The sequence below is a fragment of the Chenopodium quinoa genome, unplaced genomic scaffold (assembly GCF_001683475.1).
Source record: "Chenopodium quinoa cultivar QQ74 unplaced genomic scaffold, ASM168347v1, whole genome shotgun sequence".
Taxonomy (NCBI): Eukaryota; Viridiplantae; Streptophyta; class Magnoliopsida; order Caryophyllales; family Amaranthaceae; genus Chenopodium; species Chenopodium quinoa.
In genome coordinates this window covers 6,088,274-6,106,582 of record NW_018743212.1, presented here as the reverse complement: position 1 = coordinate 6,106,582, position 18,309 = coordinate 6,088,274, and the positions used below count along the sequence as shown (strand labels likewise).

The window sequence follows — 18,309 nt, the reverse complement described above, 5'->3', positions numbered from 1 at the left end:
GATGATGTTTTGACATGGATTATTAGATGACTTGGATGAACCATTATTAAGAAATTGGAATTTTAAGTCCATTGACTTAGGTGGTTGATTATCTATTTGAGGTGACAAATATCGATAATGTGGGTTTTTTTGGCGGATTTTATAATTATAATTCACAGCATTGCCTCGTAGAAAGAAAAAATAAAATAAAATAAAATAAAAAATCACAACATTGCAACATCGAATTTGTATTTCGAATTGATTGGGCCAATGAGGCAATGAGTGCATATGGCTATACAAACAAATTAATGCAAATTACATCTCGAATTTTATGGTAACACTTGAAGCGCTTGACAAATGTGAGAAGCAACTTTTCTCTAGAAAAATGTATCTTGATAAATATAGATGAAAAAAGTGCTAATATGAGAATTGAATGGTCGAGAATTTTGCAGATACATGCTGATGGTTGTGTAAGTGGCAGAATGCAAGAACCTTCCATAGTAATCTAAATGTTCCTATGGACCAAGTGAGCTATTGTGTTTGCATATGTTGGGGTGATAAAATGAGTAACGGAGCATGAAGAACATCAGGATAATGGTATGAAAGAGTGGCGAGAAGAAGCTTATATCAGGTGGCGTTTTCCAAGAGAGGAATGGGTCCGATTGAATATCGATGGTGTGGGTAGGTAAGGGAAAACCACGGAGAGCAGGGGTAAATATCCGAGTACAACGTGGCAAATTATGCAAAACATTGCTTTAAATTGTGGAAGTTGTACTTGTACTAAGGGGGGTTGGAGTTTTACATGGATTGCTAGTTGCTTGAGATGATGGTCATAAGATAGTACAACTCACTATATTCATATTATCCGAAAATTTAAAGCTCATATTACACATTGAGAAATTATTACAATTAACTATTGCTATAGGGAAGCTAGTCGAGTCTGATTAGCTAAATTTGGGGTTAAGTCAGATCAAAAGTATGTGTTATTCGAGGCGGTGCTTAAGGATTTTCATGTTATTTTATTGGAGGTTTCTTAGTGGGTTAGTGCTAAAGAGGACCAACGTTAACTTTTTTTTCTTTGTTTGGTGCATTTCCTTTCTTTTGCCCTTTTGTTTATTATTTTATCTATTTTGTCTCCTCTCTTTCACAAAAAAAGAAAAAAAAATTGTTATTATCAAACACGATGTTCTTATATCAAATTTGATATTTTTTTGTCAACAAAAAAAAAAAAAAAAAAAAAAAATTGATACTTTGTTTACCAACTACATGCTTGTACAAAGTAAATATTCTAGTTAGTGATAGTTTTCTTGTTAGTGACTATAAAGCTAGCAATAATTTTTGAACTAATATGTTGTGACTTAGCTTATAAGAGTCTTGAGTTGACTTTGTGATTGTAAATCTAGGGGTGTATCATCCTCGAGCTAGGAGTTGACTTTGTGATTGTAAATCGGCATTGCATACATATTGCACCATGATCGCTCAAACACATATTGAAGTTGATTGTCATTGTATCCAAGGAGCGATTCAAAGAGGAATCATTGCTTTTAGCCATGTGTCTACTATGAACAACTTGCTGACATTCTAACAAAGGCATTAGGGAAAGAAATTTTTTGTACTGAGGTTAAGGGCCTCGTTATGAATTGAAGGAAATAGATTGTAACAACAATATGCATGCTGCAAACAAAACATGACAGGAATCAACCTCCAAAGCCATCTCATTCGATACAAGTGCAGCAAAAAGGATGCAGTTTACATAATTTCAAGCTCGTTATAAAAAATTTGAATGAAACCTGTGATTCCAAGAACACTACAAATAAATCTTAGACTAGACTTGTATAGTGACAGAAAATAGCAACAAAAACGCTTTTCTACTACTATTTTTTCTCCTGCATTCACCTCTTCCTTGTTGGACTAGCTTGGGGGTAGCAGCTTTTCTGCTTGGTCAGGGAAAAAAGTGACGAACAGAAATGCACCTGTATTTTGATAATGAAACCAATGTCGCATGGAAATTAAAGTTAGCATTATATGGAGATTCCTCAGTTTAAAGGCCGAAAATAAGAGTGACTTACAAACAAGAATAGTTCCAAGTACTGCTGAAATCTTTCCTTGAACTGTAATCAAACCGGCTTTACCAGCATTCTGTAACTCGGTGGAACCAACAGATTCAAATGTTCCTACATGAGAATTTGAGAGCATCGCATTCTGTCAATTGGTGTTTCCTGATATCATAATACCAGGGCACATAAGTAATATTTGTGCTTTAATTTGCATAATCAGATTAGTACCTGGTTTTACAGACTGAAGTCCAGATGTTATGCATGCTACATTCTGAAACCCATATTCTTCCAATCTCCTAGCAGCAGCTGTAGACCTGCAAGTGTTCAATCAAACATACAGTCCAATGTTCTTTTCATAATTCATATATACGAGTAGCATGATTCAGTTTCATAGGTCTACTAGACTAGGACTAAGGGTTAAAGGACTGAAGTTTGAAGCAAATGAAACTATGTCGAGTGACAAAGTTATACAAAGTAGAAATTAAACTCCTTCTGTTTTGTTATGCTAAAATATAGCTCATGATTCCAAATTCAATAACCATAACACAGTGAACTTCTTAGAATGCCTCACCAAATTCAATAAATATTGATCTTGTAATGAATTCATATGGATCACAATAAAAGAATGACTGTATTAAACACAAAATCTGTTACCAGTGGATCTTGAATTTTGAGCCTAATGAACGAATTGTTTCAAATTGGCATACAAGCAAGCCAGATATATCGGACATTATATGTAGTTACTTAAGCTAGAGATACCAACCTTAATCCTTCCTGACATACAAGTAATAACTTGGTATCAGGTGAAAACTGGCTCTTTATAGACTTCACAAAATCAGGGTTCTGTTTAGTGAAAGGCAACCCAAAGAACAAACCAGCAAAATTGTTGTGCAGAGTCCTTTTTATGATTGTGCCTGCATGATATAAATTTTTGGTCAAAATAACCAGTGTCAAACTAGACTACGTTTTTTCAGAGATGAAATGAAGAGTTTGTTGGAACAACAAGTGTGTAGTGTGTGAATTTTGTGAAAAAACTCAAAGTCCCACATTGGTGGGAAATGAGAGTTTTACTCTCTTTATAATATAGAGAGTGGGCTAAAGGGGTGTGGCCCTTGGGCTACCCACATTTTGTGGAGAGGGAGGACCTATATGGTAAACCATCTATCACACACGCGCGCCGAACCGAGCCGGGTCGGGTTTATTAAATAAACTTATTTTTTGGACAAGGCTAATTGCGTGATTAGTTCCTTGATTTTTGCTAAACGTTTTTGACTGATTACATTTGACCGTTTTTTCAAAACTGATTAATGGAGCGTTAATCATGCAAACGTTTTCACTGATTTTTTGCTAAACGTTTTGCCACGCATTAATCTTCTGTAACCGTTTTGAACGTTCAACTTATGACCGTTTTAATTGCGTAATTAGTGCCTAATTAAACAGCAGCAGTTACGTTGCAATTTTGCCTATAAAAGGCGTGTTGATTTCCTGTTTTTAAGTGACAAAAAAAAAAAAAACAGAAAGCAATCTTCTTCTCCTCTCTATTTTTCCTCACAAAAAAAAAAAAACCCTCCAGCAGTTTCTTTTCTTTTTGGTGTTTAGTTGCCCGGTGGTTTTGTGCAGTTCCACCGGTATAATTACAATAGAGAAAGGTTGTTTTATCCTGGGGAACATCCGGTTTAGTACGAACTGCTTGCACATTTTCAGGGCAGTGCCGTGAATGTTCTAAAGAGAGCGACATAGTCCGCGACTCACTCTAATTTTCGGTAACTTTGTTCTTACTGTTTTTGTTCCCGCAGTTCCGTTTATAACAAAGTTCGAATAACATAGTTAATATGTCAAACATTAAGCAATTGAGCACTAAATACAGACATAAAGCGCAATCATAGTATAAAGAATAAGAGTGTACCAGGGTCATTGTCTTGGTTTTCAATGAAAAGGGGAACATGATAACACGATTTGATATGAGCGCGCTCAAATTGAGATTTGTCTCGAACATCCACAATTGCATACCCATCAGCTTTTACAAGCTCTTTAGCCTCATCAGCATTTACATAATTAATTTCTGCTCTAATCCCAAATTGTCTTCTTCGACGAAATGATCCCTTAGGAAGCACCACCCATGATTTACCAGAACTCTGGAATGCCAAGCAAGATGCTCGAAGATAACCACTGAAAACATATATCTTAAGCTCTCATTCAAATTTGACAAGATATATCCCTTTCTGTATTTTTAAGCTAGCTAAATCATATTTAAACATACTCTTAAATTACAAACAATAGTTGGTCAATCACAGGTACTCTATAGTTGTTTTACCATATATGTTCAATAACATTTTTTTTTGTTGGTGTTAGTGAGGCGCAGCCCCGAACAATTAGGGCTGCGCCCATCACTAATACCCGAAAATAAAAATAAAGGATTGGTAAAAACACCGGTGATTGTTTAATACTTACTCGTTAAAATTATACAATAGTATAAATAAAATTGAAATAGTAACAAGTAACAATATACGTAATTTATTCATGATCATACTAAAAATGGAAAGAAAATAAAGAGAAAGGGGGATACCTGCGAGGAGGAAGTAGTGTAGAGTAGTTGAATGTGGCCATTGAAGAGGAGTCTCGAGACACAACCTCCTTCGATTATTAGTTGCCAAATTCTTTCTCTATCTTCTCCTCCTCCCTCTCTCTCTAACGGTCATGGAAAAGGGGTCCATGAGATTGAAGATATGCAATGGGTTTATGCCACGTGGTAAAAGAAATCGGATAATTTATGTAATTTGTGATTGCTAGAGATTTCTGGTGTCTGTACTTTAGTCGGAACTTAGAAGTAATATTACTCATACTGTGATCCTATTCTATATCATATCATATCACTAGTAAATAAAGCCAGTATCGCAGCCAGATCATGAGACAACGACACTTGACATTTCAATTTTTCGCCAAGTGTCACGCCACGTAGAAGATAAATAGGTATTATTGTGACACATATGATGCTAAGTAAGCAATTTTTGGATAGTTTTTTTAAGATAAAATTGTTGCATAGAGTTTTATTATCGATAAAATTCTAATATTTCATATATAAAAAATTAATCATAATTTTTAATAAATATCCTATAACTCAATTCTGTTTCCATCATCAAATTCGTTTTAAAAAGTTCTTTAAAATAAGATCCATTTATAATATATATTTAATCACAAACTTTTATACGTAGCTGGCCAAACCGTGTCACCAACTATTACAAGATCAGAGTTATTTCGTTAGTGCTATAAGGGTTACTTGGTTAGTGCTATAGTGGTTACTGATCAATCGGTGTTATAGATAGAGGTTACTTAGTCAGTGTTAGAGGTTACCCAGTTAGTATTACAGGGGTTAATCGATCAGTTTTATAGGGGTTATTTTGTCCGGCCAGATGGTGTAGTTAGCCGCATACAAAATGCATTGTTATTTAATTTATTTTAAAAAATATTAGAGAATATGTAAAATAAGTTTTAATCATAATTTTAGTTTGGTAAAAATATTTTCAGTTCGGTGAAAATAATTTAAGTTCAATACAGATAATTTCAAGTCAATAATAACATAGATATCTATTTACAAACAAAACTATACAAAGTACACTCCATATGATATCGTATGTCTAAATATCCTACATAATCAGAACGAATTATTTGATCGTATTTAACATTTAAATAAAAATGTTATCTTTGACCGTATTTAACATTTAAGTAAAAATGTTATCTTAAAATTTAATAAACCATCTGGGCATCGCCCGGGCACAAAACTAGTCACTAATATATAAAGCCAGTCTCGCAGGCAGACCACGAGATATCGACACTTTGCATTCCAGTTTTTTGCCAAGTGTCGAAGCACATAGATGACAAATAGGTATTAATGTGACACATAGGATGCTAAGTAAGCGAATTTTGGATAGATTTTTTTAAGATAAAAATATTGTATAGTGTTTTATTATCGATATATTTCTAATATTTCATATATACAAAATTAATTATAGCTTTTAATAAATATCTTATAACTCATTACTATTTCCATCATAAAATTCGTTTTAAAAAGTTCTTTAAAATGAGATCTATTTATAATATAATTTAAGAAAAAGTAGAAAATCAGTAAAAATAAGTTTTAATTAGAAAAAATAATTTTAGTTTGGTAAAAATACTTTCAGTTCATTAGAAATAATTTAAGCGCAATAAAAAAATATCAAGTTAATAATAACATAGATATCTTTTTACAAATAAAACTACAAAAAGTACACTACTATATAAATAATAAGCAATATGATATCGTAAATCTAAATATTTTACATTATCAAAAGGGGTTATAGGATCGTATTTAATATTCAAGCTAAAAAGTTTAGGACAATCCGGGCGAGGCACAAAACTAGTCACTAATATATAAAGACAGCGACAGTTTTTCGCCAAGTGTCAGGCCACATAGGCGAAAAATAGGTATTATTGTGACACATATGATACTAATTAATCAATTATTGGATATATTTTTTAAGATAAAATTGTTGCATATAGTTTTATTATCGATAGAATTCTAATATTTCATATATACAAAATTAATTATAACTTTTAATAGATATCCTATAACTATGTTTTATTTCCATCATCAAATTCGTTTTAAAAAGTTCTTTAAAATAAGATCCATGTATAATATATTTAATCACAAACTTCTATACATAGCTGGCCAAACCGTGTCACCAATTATTACAGGAGTTACTTCATTAGTGCTACAGGGGTTACTTGGTTTGTGTTATAGCGATCATTTAATGACTGTTATAGATATGGGTTACTTAGTTAGTGTTAGAGATTACTCAGTTAGTATTACAGGGGTTAATTAGTCAGTTTTATACGTGTTACTTGGTCCGGCCAGATGGTGTGACTAGCCGCATACAAAATGCATTGTTATTTAACTTATTTAAGAAAACATTGGAGAATTAGTAAAAATAAGTTTTAATAAGTAAAAAATAGTTTTACTTCGGTGAAAATACTTTCAGTTCAATGAAAATAATTTATGTTCAATAAGTATAATTTCAAGTGAATAATAACATAGATATCTATTTACAAACAAAAGTACAAAAAGTACATTATTATATAAATATAAGCCATATGATATCGTATGTCTAAATATCCAACATTATCAGAACGAATTATTTGACCGTATTTAACATTCAAGTAAAAATGTCATCATAAAATTTATCAACCTGGGCATCACCAGGGCACAAAACTAGTATTGTATTAATTGAAGTCCTCGGATTTATGCGAGGATGTAGAAATGGAGGAATGCTATGTATTTGTTGGTACATAACATGACAATTCGTAAATATTTTAAAAATTAACATTGGTACCACTGAGATGTGAAATGTATCATTGTTATTACAATAGTACTGTAAATATTTAAAACTTCACTAAAGATTGTTACAATGGTATACTTTTGAAGCTAATATATGTACCACTAGGTTGTAAAATTATGCCATTGGAGTGTAATGGTATAATAGTAGTTATAATGGTATTAAAATGACTATAGTGGTACAATTAAAACCTGAAAATTAAAGTGATAATATGTGGTCCCATCATCTTTTTGTTGTACTAAGTTACCATTATGCCCCTGTTATGTACCAATAGGTACATAACTTTCCTCCCTTTAAAATGCCTCGATTTAGGCACAGTTCAGTTCACCTTATTTTTGCTGAACTTAAATTAATTTTTTTTTCAAGGAAGATCAATTCATTAATAAGAAGCCATAACGACATCTACAAAAGAGATTAGAAACGATAAATATAATGAAAATTGAATCAAACAACAATTCTAATTCTGTAGAACTACGATCGCAAGTGAGATTTGACATTGATGAATACCTTCTTCTCTTGAATCACTGTCCTCTGCAGCCTTCTTCTATAAGGGGGCCTTGCGATTTTTGATAGTTTTTGAATTGAACAAAACCCAATTCAATTAATTGTAGTCGTTGATCTGACAACTGATTCAACGCCGCACGAACCACCACCAAAAAATTAGAACTTCCGATGACAAAAGAGAAATCATCTAGACCGATCAAGACCATCTTAAGGATGGGATCTATTATTATAAGCGATTAAAAAGGGATTTCGGGGCTTACCACTGATCAAGGAACTAGTGGTAGCCCCTACCAATAATCACAATGGAGATCAAGGAGAGAAGGATGAAGGAGAAAAACGGGAGAATGGGAGAAGATTAAAGGAAAACCGTAAAAAACTGGAAAAACCTTAGCAAAAAACTAGGAAAAACACCCTCCCAAGGAGAAACCTAGAGGGAAAACCCTAGCAAAAAAACTAGGAAGCGGCAACTTAAATAATTTTTGCTGAACTCAAATTATTTTTACTGAACTTAAATTATTTTTGTTGAACTAAAATTATTTTTGTTGAACTGAAATTAATTTTGTTGATTGTCTGTTACAAAGTATATTTCGTCTTTGGAATTACTGATTTTTACTAAACTGAACTTATTTCTACTGAACTTAAATTATTTTTACTAAATTGAACTTATAGTTACTGAACTGAAATTATTTTCACTAAACTGAAATTATTTTTATTGAATATTTCGAGTATTTTTTTTAAGGTGATGTGAACAGGGTCTTAGGGTCGGTTTATTTCATCTAATTTTCTCTAAACTTATTTAAAAGAACTTATTTCATTTTATACGAATTACTCTATAATGTAACACCCCCAAATCTCCCTCTATGGAAATACTAGTATAATACATATAATTACACCGTAGAGATAGATTTAGGAGTATTACCGCCGCGTGATTACGCAAGGCTACTCAACTACTAACCAAAACCAATACTTTGCAGCAGAAATTCAAACTCTTTCTTTATTAACAATAACTATAAATGGAAACCATCGTCATGAGTATTCATATATAATTAAACCAAGACCAACAATCCTAATCTAGGTGAAGAACATTCCCATGACTCCCATATATATGCTTAATTCTTGACTCCACCTGAAATTAGTCAACACTGCTTACCATTACGGTAAACAAGGCGAACCAAAACAAATAAGAAATACGGATTAGCAAAATATGCTAAGTACGATAAGTGCAAGATAAGTAAATTCAATTTATTTGCAAACATGCTTATAAAACCAATTCCAATATTTAATCCAATGAACTCCAAAACTCATAATTTCAAATCAATTCTCAATAATTTGATGAAACGATTTATAAAACAAATTCTTCTTTTGAAAACCAATTCCTCTTTTGAAAACCAATTCCTCTTTTGAAAACCAATTCTTCTTTTGAAAACCAATTCTCAAATATCCTCAAAATAATTCCAATAACTCAATAACTCAATAATAATGATTAATAAAATCAATTATTTTCGAAAACTCAACCTCCTCTCTAAGTGTGCACACCCCCCAAGTTAGTCTCCTACTATTTAAAGGCTATTCTTGGAGAAAGACTAGGTCATACAAAATCCATAGTCTTCAATGAATCTGCATAGTGGGATTAGTATAATAATCATGCTTGTAAAGCTTTCATAAATAATTCAATAATTCTCATGAACCTCCTCTTTGAATAAAATCAACGTTTATAATAGAATAACTCAAAAACTCCTTTTGTATTTAATTCAATAAGCTTTTAAAATCAAATCCTTTTAAAAACTCTTTAAAACAATCCAACATACTTTTTAAAACCAAGTTCCTTTAAACATAACAAATAATTTCAAACCATTCAAAACAAGATATTAAAATCAATCCCTCAAAAATACATTTAATAAAACAACTATTAAAATCAATTCCTCCAACCATAATTTATTTCATAAATCATAATTCAAATAAATTTAATTCAATCACCAATAAAATCATATAAAACATGATATACAAACCAATCACTTTCGAAGGGTATCTAGCCACCTAAACGTACCTTGATTCTGAATCTCAATCAACACTTCGCACTTTCAAAGTTCAATCACGAATACACCTTGCAATTAACATAACCATAAGGTTATCACAACATCTTTAGACATAAATCCAAATCTAATGTGCATGGACTACAAAACTCTTTTTAAAAACAATACTTTAATATAAAATTATATCTTTGAAATAGGCATTTATATTTTAGAAAACTAACCATGAAGAAAATAAAGGAATAGGATTAAAAAGAATTGGATTTGTGTTGGAAAGAATTGATAGAACTTGAAGAGGCCGTAACTCCTTCAATATAACTCCGAATTGGGTGATTCTTGAGCCTAACCTCAAGGAGTTTTCAACAGGAACAATTTTTTTTGTGAAATAGAAAAACCCCAAAACTTCCCAGAAGTGCCCGAAAATTGGCTTCAAAGATATATGGGCTGATTTTCTTTTAGAAAATAGGAGAAGAAAAGTAGGAAAAGGTTGAGGGAAAAGAAGAGTAAGAGAGAAGAAAAGAATTAAGTTTTTGGTGTGAAGAATATGAGAGGTATGAGGGGGTATTTATAGGCTAGCTCATGCAAGAATTATGGTAGGAGAATGTAGAACAATTATGGTAAATTAGTTTAAGGAAACTACTTGGAGAAGAGAGTTAAAGAATTTTTGAAAGTCTAGGTTATGGTTATTAAGTAATTAATGAAGAAATAAGGTAAGTATGTAGTCATGAAATATTAAATGGTAAATGGCTTTGTTTGGGGAATAATCAAGAATGATTTAAGGTAGGGAAATAAGATGATCAAATATTTAGGAAATGGAAAATAAGAATTAAGGAAAATAATAGAATTGAGGAAGATGATTAAAATACAAAATTACCAAAATAATTTTTCTCAAAATACAATATAGTGGCCGAAAATTTGAGCTTTCCTAAGCTCATATTTTCGGACCTCCTTTTAAATATTTAGGCAATTATTTTGCTAGTTTTTAAGGAATAAAAATGATTGTGTAAATAATATAATTTGTATAAGATAATTAATTAGAAAAATATCAATTATTCACTAATTAGTTTAACTAAGAAAATCAGATATCTTCACTTAGAAAATCCAAAAATCCTAGCTAATTAATTAGGGAAATTCGGCCCTTTTAAATTAAATATAATTTTGCTTAATTAAAATATCCGAAATATATATAAATAATTCGGTTTTTAAAATAAAATAAATGGATAATTCAAAATCCAAAAATAATTAAGTTTTAAAATAATTTTGGCGCCAAAATTCAAATATCATTTCGGCTTCAAAAATCAAATAGTAAAATAAATTACTAAAATACCCTCTTTAGAAAATAATAATTAATTAATTAATTGTAAAATACGTTTCAAAAATACGGGGTATTACAGTCTACCCTCCTTAAAAGAAGTTTCGTCCCGAATTAGCCAAAATAAAAAGAAATCGATTTTAAATTCTTAGACTCATGCACCCCATCCTAACTAGGCTCAAGATCATAACTAACTCAAGAAAGACTCAAAATTACTCAAAAATGACTCGAAAGGTAAATGCGCGAAACTCTATCGCCCTCAACCCCCCTTAAAAGGAGTTACGTACCCGTAACTCGACCAACACATTAACTCACTAAATCAATTGTACTAACACTTTATCAAAAATCATCAATGAAAGTAAGGAAAACCAGCACGTTTCAGACGGTCAAAAGAGCTTAGGTTTTAAAATGATTTGCTTACAAAAGTTGTGTGAAAACTCGTAAAATATTTTTATGAGTCATTCGAAAAATTTAAAATACTTTCATTAGGAGAATCGTTTAAAACACTATAAGGTATGGACTAAAATCAAAATATTTAATAAAAGATTTTAAAAGGTTTATGTTAATTTACAATCTAAACAATTATTTAAAAACAAAGAATACAAAACTTTATTTTGAAAACTGTATATTTGAAATTTCATTTTGCATACTTGTAAATACTTGTTTTAATAAAAGTCTTACTTTTTCATAAAGAAACTCTATTATTACAATAATCACATATTCATCTTTATAGCAAACACTGTCATAGGTACCAAGCATAAAAGGACACATCTTATCTTGACCTTCTTATCGCTCATAGATTAGTAACTTGTCTAAGGATATCTTCCAAAAGTATTTACAATTTTCCCAACCAATTCATAAATCCTGGTAATACAACCTTAAATCGTAATTATTAACTCTTGGTCAGTTCATAATACTTCGCCTTTAAAACATTCAAAAACATTCATAATACTCTTGATCATCTTTTCTCATAACTTCAAATTTCTCAATCTGGTTGTTAGAATCCATAACTTATCTTTAAGGCAATTCTTTAAATAACTCAAAATGCAATTGTTGATTTTTCCATTATTAATAACTTCTCTATATCAATTAACTTTGTCGTCAATCCCTTAGAGTAAAATCCTTTAAGTAACCATCCAAACAATCATTCCTTAACTAACTTCAATAAATCCCTTCATAAGGTATTATTTCTTCAAAATAACTTCAATTTAAAACAAATTCCTTTATCTCAAATACTATTTTTTATACTCCCTTTCACTTCAATTGACTCAAAATCCTCTAACTTTTGTATTAAGTTTCTTCAAAGATTCAATCATCAACAATTTTTCTTTACATAATCATCACAATACTCATTCTCGCAATATGAATACTTTCCACCTTTAGATACAAACGATAATAAATTAATGCTAATATCAAAATTCATATCTCCCAAAAATACATACCTTACTCCAACACTGATGTAGAACCTTCAACTCATCATTACCACAAATAATATTTCCATTCTCAACATATATCATATTCCAAAAATTAGTAAAGATTTGATAACACACATCCTCTAAATATTCACATTTATGACCATTAACAATCCAAAATAACTCCTCATTTCACATGGTAACCATCAAATCCTTTAAACTCAAAATAACAAACTCAACCATATTGACCACTTCGTATGATTCAAATACTTGCCACATATCACATAGTTAATTATACCATATAAGGTCAAAGAAATTAGTCAATAGATTGTATCAAACTTATATAAAATTCACACTTAAATGGATAAACCCATACAACAATATATTGAAATTTACAACAAACACAAACATTCCAAAATATGATTTTAATATGTAAAAGAATTATTTCACATAAATCCACCTATTTCCATATAAGGAAATTATATATATACACCAATTCCAACATTAGGAACACTCATTAAATAATTCTTATTCCACCAATAATCTTGGAACTATATTCATAAATTCCGTCATATAAACCAGGTAAATAACATATATACACACAATTCCATGATTTGCACATGAAAATAATTATTTCCAACTTCCACTTGATATAATCAAATATGTATCTTTCCACCTTGGAATTAAAATTTTGTAAAACTTCAACATGCACTCAAAATTCAAACAATTATGTTTCTCATGAAAACTTCACATGAATCTTGAAAATTCAAATGCTATTATTATAATTCAGCTTTTATTAATGAGAAACGCATAGAAGGATTCAAAAAGCTTGAAACAATATAATTGAAATTCTAACAACATAGAGAACATATCAAATCATTCAAAGCTTTCACGTTCACAATTATTCATTACGAAAACACGCCTTTTAGGAACATTCTCTCCATTGTTACCGGTTCCAACTTGTGGTCCACTAAATTGAGATGGCTTGAATATGTTCTTAATCTCCTAAACTTTCCCTGCCTTGACATCAGATTCCTTCTTGAAGCACTCAAATTCACGGTGTCCTAGATATTGACAATAATGACAAGTCACTGGGTTACCTTCACAAACTTTCCTAGGGTGGTTCTTCTCACACCTTCTACAAAAATACAATCTCTGGGGTTTCTCATGGTTTCCTTAATCCCCATTTCCTCGAACATTGATTTCTTGTCCATCATTTCCTTTTCCAAAGTTCCCTTTATTTTCCTTTCTTCCATCAAAATCTCCATTCCCCTGAGAATTCCCATTTGGCTTGAGTTTTTTTCATCTCCGTGAACAGGCTCAGATTTCTTTATTTCCTCTCCCTTAGAACTCTCAATTTCCTTCCCTTTATAATACCGTACAAATGGGCAGCACGACCATAAACTTCATCCAAGGTTTCAAAAGTCACTCCCCCAAGCTTCCCTTGAAAGGTTAAGGTTAGGCCTTGCTCGAACCTCGGGACAACTTCAAGTGCAAACCTCACTAGCTTTATGAATTTATTATAATACTCACTTATAGACATACTTCCCATCCTGAGATTGGTAAACTCCATACACTTTTTCTTTCTTAGGTAGGCTGGGTAAAACTTCTCTCTCAAGGCTTCGTTGAACTCGTCCCACCCAAAGTTAGGTCTCTTCAACAACTAATCCTTCCTTTGGGTCCACCGTATGTCAGCTTCCTCCCTTAGATAGTAAGCACCATTGTTCACCCTCAACCCTATTTTGGGCAATTGATGGCATTAAATAGCTTGTTTAACTCCCTAATCCAATTTTCAAGACTGGTTGGGCCTTCCTTTCCCAAGTACACAAGTGGTTTAACTGCGGCTATCTTTTTAATGGTTTCATTGTAAGAATCCAAGTCAGAATGACGGTTTCCTTGGTTCACCACTTGCATGATGTTTTCAGCTATGTTGGTTAACTTCCTAAGGACCTTGCCTACTTTGGAACCAGATCGCTTATTTCCCATTCTTGAAGACATAATTCCTGGTTATTCATACCATACTTGAAAATTAAAAGGAACACACCATGAAAACACTTAATTCATTCCAAAACATAGAAATTTTTTTTTGAAACAATAATAAATTCAGTTAAGACATTATTGAAAGCATATAAACTACTTCAATCACTTAATCAAAATTCTCAGAATAAAAATATTCATTGGAAGGATCATAATCTGGATCATCATAGGTTGCCCTACCATCCACTCAATAAGCTTAATAATTGGGTCAAGTGTAGTAGGATTTTTAGTTGGGTAACTGGGTTGTAATCACTGTAATTTAGAGTATGGCTTGAGCTTTGAATTGGGCTATAAATTGGGCTATAGTCTGGGCTAGCAAATCTACAAATTGGCTTAGAAGAAATAATGTTGGACCTTTGGAGAAGGTGGATGATACGTTAGGCTTGGTAATCTTTTATATGAATATGAAGCATCATGAACTTTGGGCCTTTTGCAATGTGAAAATTGGCTATTGGGCTTGGACGCCTACATGAGGTATGAGTCTCATAACTTGGAGTAGGAGAAGGAGAAGGATAATTCTTATGTCTTTCAAAAGGTGGTATGGATTCATCAATGGAAGAAGCAAACTCCTTGTGAAGTCTTGGATAAACAAAAGAGTAGTTAGGAGTTCAAGTAATGAAGTTGGTAAGGTTATTTCAAGGTTTGGTTCTCCCCAACTTTGGTGGTTCCACAACTCTCCTCCCAGGTTCATAGTCAACTTTAAGGTAGTACAAATCATTTTTGAATCGAGTCAAGGTTTCTAGCCACTTTCTCTCATGATGGTGCTTCTCATTCTCAAAGAAAGATTCATACTTTTTAACTTTAGGCTAGGTAAATGGGCTAGAGATAATAGAACTAGCCATGGTGGTTGAGTGAACACTTGAAGGTCAAACTTCTCATAAAGAGACTGAACAAAGGTAGTTATTCTAGTCACAAAATCAGTAATACATACTAATCCCTTCACCTTTCAAGTAATAGATATTAAAAAAAATTCTTTACGATTTAATCCAACATCAATATAAATAAATCACTTCAATAAACACATGAATACTATTTGACATGAGCAATTCAAATCAAAACTCAATGAATTCCATTTGCATGATGCAATACGCATCAATCAACAAGTATAACTTAAGATGACTCAATTATGAGCATCAAGACACCAAAATTTCAAACCTCCCATCACCTTTAAAATAATATAAACCAAAGAATTTATTCCTCATATCATCAATCATTTTAATATTCTTGACTACACTTATAAATCAATCAATTCAATGCTATTTCACATAATAAACTCAACTCATAAATTCCAATTGCATAAAGCAATACATTACTCAATAATAAACCAAGTATAACTCAAGATCACCCAACTATGGGCAATAGCTCAAAAATTTCGGACCAAGGTGTTATAACAACAACTTTAATGCACAAGCAATCACACTGACTCAAGCTTTCATATAGTTTCAATTCTTTTTATTTTTGAAAATAATAATAATGTACTTGAATCATGATATTAGACGGTTGAGCACGCGTCTCCCAGGTAAGTTACCTACAACGTCGAGGCGAGCCTTACCTAGATAGAGAGTCGTACACGAGAATCCTTTTCTCAATCATTTTTCCAAACAAGAAAATAGTTTTTATTTAAAATAATGCTTTTGGCCTTCACACACAAATACGAAACTCTATCCTATATGCCCTCTTAATGTCTACCCACCGTTTTATTTTTCCCAATTTTAATCTTTTTTTAAGACCCGATAAACTGATACCACTTTGTAACACCCCCAAATCTCCCTCTACTGGAGAGAAAAGGAAGAGTGATGGGGATTCACATGGAGCTAATAAGAGACCTAGGAGTGGGGAGAGTTCTGGAGGAAATGGGCAATTCAACAAGTTAGACAATAAGGGAAACCTTGGGAAGGGAGCTAATGGACAGGGAAATAATAACTGAGGGAATGGAAATAACACCAAACCCAAGAGAAGTTATTTCTGTAAGAGATGTGAAAAAAACCACCCAGGGAAGGACTGTGAGGGAAACCCTGTGACTTGTCATTACTGTCAGAAACTAGGGCATCGAGAGTATGAGTGTTACACTAAGGAGAAGGATTTTAAGATAGGGAATGTCCAAGAGACTAATAACCCACCCAAACCACCCCATACCAATAGATCAGCTCAGAGGAATGGAACCAGTAGCAGTGCAGGAACGGCTCCTAAGGGTCGTGTGTTCGTGATGAATCGTCGTAAGGCTGAGGCTTCTAATGATGTGGTAATTAGCACTTTCCTTGTTTGTTCTTTGAATGCTAGAGTCATATTTGATTCGGATGCGTCTCATTCTTTTGTTTCACAATCTCTACTCCAGAGATTAAAGTTAGAGAGTTCAGATGTTTCTATTCCAATTGGGCAGGTGAGGAGTTGTTCCAATTTATATAAAGGGGTACTTATCACCATAGTTGGAGTAGAATTTCCTTCAGACTTGATTGAGTTTGAGTTGCAAGACTTTGATGTGATTTTAGGGATGGACTGGCTGAGAAAGTATAAGGCTCACATAGATTGTGCTGCTCAGAAAGTGAAATTGTTAGGTCCGGGTAAAGTGTCAGTGACATATAGGAAGGAAGGGAATAGTCCAGGGATCAAAATCATTTCTGCCTTGCAATTTCGGAATTGTGTCAGGAAAGGTTATCCTATTTACATGTGTAGTGTTCAGGAAGTGGGAAAAGAAGATAAGAAGAATGAGAGTATTCCAGTAGTTGAGGAATTTTGAGATGTCTTTCCTGATGAGATACCAGGTATGCCGCCAGTGAGGGATGTTGAGTTTATCATTGACTTAGTTACACTACTAGAAATAGGCTTATTTCCGAGGGAACGCTTCCGACGGAATTTAATTCCCTCGTAAAATTCAAAATTTCCAAGGGAAATTGACTTTGTAGGAATAATCCGTCGAAAAAGTGCCTTACCGACGGACTTTTCCCTCGGAACATTTCTAACGGATTTTAAATCCCTCGGAATGTGTTGGTTACGACATAATATTCCCTCATAGAGGCTTCCGACAGTAATTATTCCCTCGGAAATCTCAGGTTCCGACGGAAAAATCCGTCGGAACGTGTGATTTTCGAGGGAATAATTTCCGTCGGAAGCTGAGAAAGATAAAAAAAAAAACGCAACTCTTCTGATTCTGTACAGAACAGAGAAGAAAAAAAACGAGAGGAAGAGAGAGAAGGCGACACAGGTTGAGGAAGAGGAAGAGAGAGAAAGGGAGAAGGAGAAAGAGGAAGAGAGAGTAAGGGAGGGCGACATAGGAGAGAGGAAGAGGAAGAAAGAGAAAGGGAGAAGGAGGAAGAGGAAGAGAGAGAAAGGGAGAAGGAGAAAGAGGAAGAGAGAGAAAGGGGCACGCTCACCAGCCGCCGCCGCCGCCACCACGCACCCCTCCGCTGCTGCACCGCCGCCGGTAAGTGTATTTAATTTATTTATTTTATTTTTTTATTTTTTCCTGAAAACCCTAACCACCACCTTTCACCTTGGGCGTACGGGTGTTTTCACTAACAACCATCAACCCCAAAGCATAAATCGTCGGCGGGTCTGCAACCACCACGCCCAGCCGCCGCTGCCGCCGTCAGCAGGTAGTTTCCGTTTGCT

The 18,309-nt window shown here is 33.0% G+C and overlaps 1 protein-coding gene across 1 annotated transcript; it reads right to left on the bottom strand.

Annotated features, from left to right (window-relative positions):
• Positions 1-1,667: 1,667 nt before the first annotated feature.
• Positions 1,668-4,767, bottom strand: LOC110734550 (rhodanese-like domain-containing protein 9, chloroplastic). The gene is made up of 6 exons (XM_021914721.1): positions 4,603-4,767; positions 3,943-4,205; positions 2,800-2,950; positions 2,265-2,350; positions 2,049-2,153; positions 1,668-1,952 (listed from the first exon to the last, which is right to left on the bottom strand). Exons 1-6 carry the CDS (start codon positions 4,641-4,643, stop codon positions 1,891-1,893), a joined length of 708 nt encoding a protein of 235 aa, XP_021770413.1. The 5' UTR covers positions 4,644-4,767; the 3' UTR covers positions 1,668-1,890.
• Positions 4,768-18,309: the final 13,542 nt, after the last annotated feature.

Coding starts and splice junctions, on each gene's coding strand:
- LOC110734550 (XM_021914721.1), bottom strand. CDS start 4,643: ATGGCCACATTCAACTACTCTACACTACTTCCTCCTCGCAG. Junction 4,206..4,602: donor ACACTACTTCCTCCTCGCAG/GTATCCCCCTTT, acceptor ATATGTTTTCAG/TGGTTATCTTCGAGCATCTT. Junction 2,351..2,799: donor GTATGTCAGGAAGGATTAAG/GTTGGTATCTCT, acceptor GAACACTTGCAG/GTCTACAGCTGCTGCTAGGA.